General features: G+C 45.1%; 1 protein-coding gene across 3 annotated transcripts in view; it reads right to left on the bottom strand.

Annotated features, from left to right (window-relative positions):
- kat6a (K(lysine) acetyltransferase 6A) overlaps positions 1–7,132 on the bottom strand; it is a 30,685-nt gene extending 23,553 nt beyond the window's left edge. The window contains exons 1-3 of one of the 3 annotated variants that reach the window (XM_083527294.1): positions 5,944–6,040; positions 3,833–4,663; positions 1,730–3,742 (exon numbers count right to left, since the gene is read on the bottom strand). In XM_083527294.1, the coding sequence (XP_083383420.1) occupies positions 1,730–2,359 (630 nt within the window). In that variant the 5' untranslated portion in view covers positions 2,360–3,742; positions 3,833–4,663; positions 5,944–6,040. Of the gene's footprint in view, positions 1–1,729; positions 3,743–3,832; positions 4,664–5,943; positions 6,041–6,803 lie in introns of those variants that run through there. The other 2 variants (XM_083527295.1, XM_083527293.1) reach the window with 2 other exon arrangements.
- Between the last annotated feature and the right edge of the window lie 340 nt (positions 7,133–7,472).

Raw genomic sequence — 7,472 nt, 5'->3', positions numbered from 1 at the left:
AGACTGTGTGTGTGTGTGTGTGAGAGAGAGAAAGAGAGAGAGAGAGAGAGACTGGGGAATCAGAATTGAATAAGGAGGTATAATAGAATAATTCGGCGCCAAGTACACAAATCCCTCGACACCCGACAGAAGCGGTGTGTATCTATTTATTGTGTGTGTGTCTACTGTGTGTTACTGTAGATAGACGCGAAGACACACCCACACACACACAAAAATAACGTTTCTATAGTATAGACTACCGAAATTAAACAGATTGGACCGGAATCCAATCCAATCACTGCAGCTTTAACCTGAATCCCATTCAAGTCATTGGTGAACTAAAGCAGATTGGACCCAAATCCAATCCAATCACTGCATACTGAACCTCAATTCAATCTGACTGTTTGAACCTATGTTTTGTTGTTTTTTTTTTTGTAATCCGAGTGAAAACCATTTTCAGAACATACTCTTATACACATGAACGAGAACTTTCCAATTCTTTATTCCCTTTTGTTAGATAATGTGGCGTTAAAGACACCGATTCCTCAGCGTTTATTTTAGGAACTTCAGCAGTGGAATAAATTTGCATGTCGGCGCTCACCCAACATGAACATTTTCTTTTTTTAAACGAGGGAATAGAAAATGAAAACCAGATGCAAACGGAGGTGAACAGTCTTCTACAGGTCAACACAACCACATGGAGGCTTTTAAAAAAAACAAAAAAACAAAAACAACATTCTTGTGGACAAACAGGAACCAGGACATCCCATAATGATCACTTTGCACTTGTTTACACAAAGTAAACAACATATAGTAGTGCAGTTTCTATATGGCACCTTTCATTCAATCTGACAAACAGAAAACTGCACCTTTAACCGAGTTCACAAACAGGAAGTGAAACTTTACTGCACTCTGCGTGAAAACTGAACTAAAAACTCAGTGTGTGTGTGTGTGTGTGTGTGTGAGATGATTAAACATGTTCAGTTTGCGTACACTACATGCGATTACGACATATAAACAGCCGACAACAGCCGAAACATCTACAGCTTTACACCTGCCATAGTTAAATATAATAACCTTCACACTTCACATGAGCAAAACGTGGAATTATTCTGGACTAAAAATTCTATTTCTCAAAATACCCATACAAATCATATCGGGGCTTAACTGAATCATATTTAGCACAAACCAAATCATATCGGGCCTGAATTCAACCATATGAAGCCTAAACCAAATCATACGGTGCCTTAAATTAGTCATATCAGGGGCGTAAACCAAAATCATATCAGGGGCGTAAACCAAAATCATATCAGGGGCGTAAACCAAAATCATATCAGGGGGCGTAAACCAAAATCATATCAGGGGGCGTAAACCAAAATCATATCAGGGGGCGTGAACCAAAATCATATCAGGGGGCGTGAACCAAAATCATATCAGGGGGCGTGAACCAAAATCATATCAGGGGCGTAAACCAAAATCATATTGGCGGGTGTAAACCAAAATCAAATCGGGGGCGTAAACCAAAATCATATCGGGGCGTAAACCAAAATCATATCGGGGGCGTAAACCAAAATCATATCGGGGGCGTAAACCAAAATCATATCGGGGGCGTAAACCAAAATCATATCGGGGGCGTAAACCAAATGATACTGGAAATGATCCAAATTGTATAGTTGTAAAACTGAAATGAGATTAAGGACATATAAAGATTTACAGCTGATATTAAATGATGTCTCTCTCCTGTTCTTACCCGATCTTTCTCGTGAGGCAGAGGGCGTACAGGAGGCAGCGACTCCAGCGCTACACGTCCATCAGTTCCATCGTTCCCATCGTTGCTGTTTGCGAGCTGGAACAGGGGGCCGTGTTTAAGAACACGCCCGTGCCCGACGGCTCGCTTCAGCGCGAGCCTGAGCTGCTGGTGAAAGATCCGTGGTGCGGCGGCGCCTGTTAGCTGGCTCGCTACGTCCGCCTGGCACTTCAGGAAGCGCTCGATGCTCCTGAGAGACGACCCTCCGGACTCGTGCAGCCCCTCCAAAGCGCGTCGGATCAGCTTGTTCCAGTCCAGCGTGGCTTTCTTGGAACCCCCGCTTCCTCCTCCTCCTCCTCCTGTACTGACTCCTCCCTTGGGTTTAGGTGGCACCAGACGACCGGGGTTGTCGGGGTCCTTGTAGGAGTTGAGGCCCTTGTTGGAGACCTTGAGGACGGTGCCATCCTGAACGCTGAGCTCGAGCTGCTCGAGGACAGTCTGGCGGTCCAGGCCGTGCGACGTGGACACTGCGTTGCAGATGCGCTCCTCCGACGGACGCTGCTTCTGCTTCTTCACCTTCTTGATGGCCTCCAAGATCCAGGCCGTGTACAGAGGGTTCGCCAGCTTCACCATGGCTGCGTTTGGGCAGACACTAAATCAAACACACAGTTTCTCCCACACACACACACACACACACACACTCTCAGAGGCTTCAGCAGCCCTGGAGCCGCCTCTTCCTCCTCTGCGCTCCTCGTTCTGAGTTTACTATCCTTTGTCCCGTGTGGTGAATCCCTCAAATCCGCAGCGAAAAGAATCAGAAAGGAGGGTGATCACCATAGCATAAACTCCCCCCGAGACCCCCCCCCCCCACCCCGAAGATATAGACCCAAACAACCCCAGAAAAACTCCTGCAGAAAAGATTGCCAAGAAAAACTCCACTCAAACTCCACACCAGCCCCCCCCCCCCCCCCTCCCGAATAATCGTGTATCTGAACCGATCCGGAATCCGTTTGTAGTGTTATCCGGTAAATGCCTTCAGTTCTGATGTGTGTAAAAAAATAAATACAAAAATACAAAAAAAAAAAAAAAAAAAGGTATCAATCCGGAGAAGAACGAGTTTCAGCCAGCAGGTCCTTGCTCTTTTGGTTGGATTTAAAAGGTCCAGAACGGAGCTCTCGGTCCTGTGTGCGGTGACGGCCGATCACCTTCAAGGCAAACGTGGTTCGGGTGTTCTTGTACCCTGAAAGAAACAAGAGAGAAAATGAGAAAGGCAATGAAGTATCGGAGCTGAAATAACGCACGATCACGCCAAACCCTAAATTTACACCTGCTGCCTTCAGGTCGGAAAGTGAAAGTAACACGCCTGACCGTGTTTTTCCATCTTTAAATTGGTTTATTACGATTGGTCATCTCCGTTTCTATAGTAACAAAGTGCTATATATACAGGTAAAAAGTTGACAGAGTGAAATGTTCTATAATGTAACAGAAGGAGTCTCTGGTGTATGTGCTTTGTAACAGTTTGCACTCCGTCACACCGAACCAATAGTTAAAGTTCGTCCATCAAACTCTTCCTTTAGAGTGTATACACAAGACAGGGAAACGTCTCCGTAGCTGCGGCTGTGAGAGTCTGTGTGATGCGTAAGAACAGTGCTGTCGCAAAAACCTGCACATCCCCCGTGCCCGTCTGGATACACCTGCACATCCCCCGTGCCCGTCTGGATACACCTGCACATCCCCCGTGCCCGTCTGGATACACCTGCACATCCCCCGTGCCCGTCTGGATACACCTGCACATCCCCCGTGCACCTCTATATACACCTGGACATATCTTAACATGCCTAGTTAAGCAAGCAAATCTCCATACACGTCTGGAAACACCTGGACATCGCCGTACACGTCTGGAAACACCTGGACATCGCCGTACACGTCTGGAAACACCTGGACATCGCCGTACACGTCTGGAAACACCTGGACATCGCCGTACACGTCTGGAAACACCTGGACATCGCCGTACACCTTTACACACACCTGGACATCCCTGTACACCTTTACACACACCTGGACATCCCTGTACACCTTTACACACACCTGGACATCCCTGTACACATCTGGATACACCTGATCATCCCCATAAATGCCTATGCCAAGAAATACCCCTAAATGCTAATATACAACTAGACACTGACGTATACATCTGGACATACACGCCTGGAGACACCTGGACAGCTATATATATATGTCTATATACAGCTGGACATGATCCAACACTCACACGCAGATATACACCAAGACATTTCCATACACATCTGGATACACCTGGACATCCACATACACGCCTATACGCACCTGCACATCTCCATACACACCTGGAAACACCTGGACATCCACATACATGCATATATACATCTTGACATGCCTGCAGACATGTGGAAACACCTGGACATCCCCACAGATGCCTATATACATCTGGAGCTTGCTGTACACAGCTGGACATTCCCATACATGCCTAGATTATACCTAAACATCCCTGGACACACCTGGACATCCCTACAGAAGCCTATGTACACCAGGACATTGCTATACACATCTGGATACACCTGGGCATCCACATTTATGCATATACAAACCCACAGGGCTCCATATACATCTTGACACCCTTATACATGCCTACTTAAGCCACATACATGCATACCTACACCACTGTACACATCTGGAAACACCTTGAAATCCCTCTTAACACTTATATACACCCGAACATGCCCAAAGACACCTATATACAAATAGACATCCATACACACCTGGAATCTCCTTCACATCCCCATACACATCTGGATACACCTGGACATCCACATACATGCCTGGACTTCACTGTACATAAACGGACACACCTGGACCTCCCCAACATACCTGTACACATCTGGATACACCTGGACATCCCTGCACACAAATCAACGTCCCAGTAAACAGCTGAACATTTTATATGCACCTTAATTTCATTCTTTATCTGCCATCATCGTTCCCAACTGCATCCAGCCCAAGCATCACTGAACACATCTGACGCTGTTCTTATAACTGGCAATAAAGCTTTTATTCCAATCTCATGTAGACACCAAGCCATCCATCCGTCTAATACTGAAAACATAAAACATGACAAGACCACACGGCCGCTTCGGTCCGAAAACCAGCAGTCACGTAACGATCGTGTGTGAGGTCGGACAACACAACCCGACCGCTCCATCACTGACTCTGAACACTCCTTCTACACATCAATGATTTAGGCACACACTTTAGAAAGTTGTAGAACTTGAGAAAGTTGCTTCGGTGTTCATGACCTGGTGCAAGATCACTAAATGGATGTAAGGACTTCAGAACGAACGAACATTTCAGAACAAGATCAAAACTTGGGGGATCTGAATATTATCCAGAGGTTGGATTACCTCATACAGGTACATGTATGAAATCTACAACAGAACCACCAGCACCAGGAAACAACACAGTGAACAAAATATAAGCCTTTTGTGTGTGTGTGTGTGTGTGTGTGTGTGTGTGTGTGTGGTAGCAGTTCAGAGTTTTGAGCCAACTGTGTTTTTAGACTCGGCTAAAGAACTGTACAACAGCACAAAACGTCAACATTCCTTTAAAAGAATATTTTTCTTCAATTAAATCTCACAAACAAAATCTCAATTATATCAGAATAACACAAACCGCCATGAGGCTCTGAAAACACTACTGAAATATAGCATTGACCACACACAGTTACATAAACAACATATTTCACAGATTCATATTTAGTTTTTCAAACCTTTGGATTCACATTGAAGCAAAAAATTACGGATTATAAAATCAGTCCATGTCTAACTTTCCGCGCTGGACAGAAGCTAAAGCTAAGCTGCGTGTTTTGCTAACAGTGTTTACATTCGCATGGCTTTCGGAAAGGAAAAAAAAAACGACAACGCTGCTGCTGGGATTACAAACCGAATAAATAACGCTTTGTTTATATTAGGAAATAATCCAACTTAAAAAACAACAACACAAACCGTTAATAAACAAACCCCATCCCTAGCAGTTGTAGCGAGGCTAGGCTAACCCACCGTGCTAATCTCTCCCACAGAACTGAGAGTGGAAAAAGGCCAGACAATGCAAAAGCAAAGCAGTGTAATATCGTGATTTTTGTTATTATTATTATTTATTTATCTCCTTCTGCTCGGTTGACTTACATTTTAACTAATTGCGCCTTCGGGCATGTTTACAGACGAACACGCGAATCCTCCCGCGGGATCTTTGTGCGCCCTGACGCAAAAGCGCGGCCACATCCTCCCGTTTTCCTGCTTCCTTCCCCCGCTCGCCCCCTCCCTCCCTCCCGCAGAGCGCCCGCCGACGGCGCGGTGGTGCTGCCAGTGGTGGGAAAACGGACAAGGCCGTCTCCTCCTCCTCTCACCACCTCCATAAACAGACTCGTTTTTATTTATTGTTGTTCTATTTATTGTTCATCTGAGTTGTGTGTGTGTGTGTGTGTGTGTGTGTGTGTGTGCGTTTAACCAGCAACTGCATTGATCGTTAACTCTTTTTTGTCCTTGGTTGTTTTATTTATTTATTTATAATCAGCATGGAAACGTCTTGAGATGGAGTTCGAGCTTGAACGTTCTAATCATTAAAACCACACAATCACAAACAGGAGATACACAAAAGTTACACAAACGATCCCATTCCAGATGCGGGCCTCCGACTCCGTCCTCCGTCCTACACCAGCCCCTATTTATACCCACCCACCACCACAAAGAGAGCGTGAGCGCGCACGCTTTCCCTCCATCTTCTCCGTGCGCGCGCACGCACGGAGTCCAGTTACGGGCTTTTCAGAGAAGGGAAAAAAAAAAAAAAAAAAAAAAAAAAAAAACGGAATGAAGCGCGCGCGCGCCCCCCCCTCCTCTCTCACACACATGCGCGCGCGCTCACACACACATACATACACATACATACACACTCCTTCCGCCATTGGAGGGGGAAGAAAAAAAAAACAAAACAGCGTTTTCTAGGAGAGAAAACCCAAAGCGGAACCCAAATCACCGCCGCGACTCACCGGAGTGTGGGGTCGAGCCGCCGGGAAGGACTCGGCGAACAGCACAGAAGACGCGCGCGAGGACGACGACGAGCCCGAGAGCGCAGGCGGAGAGAGCGGTGGCTCGGGAGCGGCCGCCATCTTTGAGTGAAACAGGAGCGTTGCGCTCGCTCGCGAGGGGGAGGGGCAGATACCTCAGGGACCGTCTGAATGTTCACACACTCTCACTGCAGCGAAAAAAACAAATCAAATAAATAAATAAAAAAAGAGCAAACAAGGGACAAGGACCAGTGCGATATTCCCCTAATCATCCCAATAACAAATATTTAGTGTAAAATCGAAAAAACGATTTACTGAGATTACCAACAGATTTCAACGCGCATGTGTTTTTATTATAATAATACAAATAATAAATAATAATACCAAGCCTCGTGTCCTGGAGCTGGGCTTAGGGACTGTCACGATTTTCAGAGTTGTTGCTCTAAGCGTAAAAAAAAATCGATTCAAATTAATCTATTATATATCGGTTTTGAAAGTATATATGGCCAACTAATTCATGACAACTAAAAACACACACACACACACACACATATATATATATATATATATATATATATATATATATATATATATATATATATATATATATATATATATATATAATTTATATAAAGTCTCTTGGCAAACTAT

This window comes from Silurus aristotelis (genome assembly GCF_946808225.1).
Source record: "Silurus aristotelis genome assembly, chromosome: 23".
Lineage (NCBI taxonomy): Eukaryota > Metazoa > Chordata > Actinopteri > Siluriformes > Siluridae > Silurus > Silurus aristotelis.
Note: the sequence above shows the minus strand (reverse complement) of the source record. Positions and strands in the feature narration are given on the sequence as shown.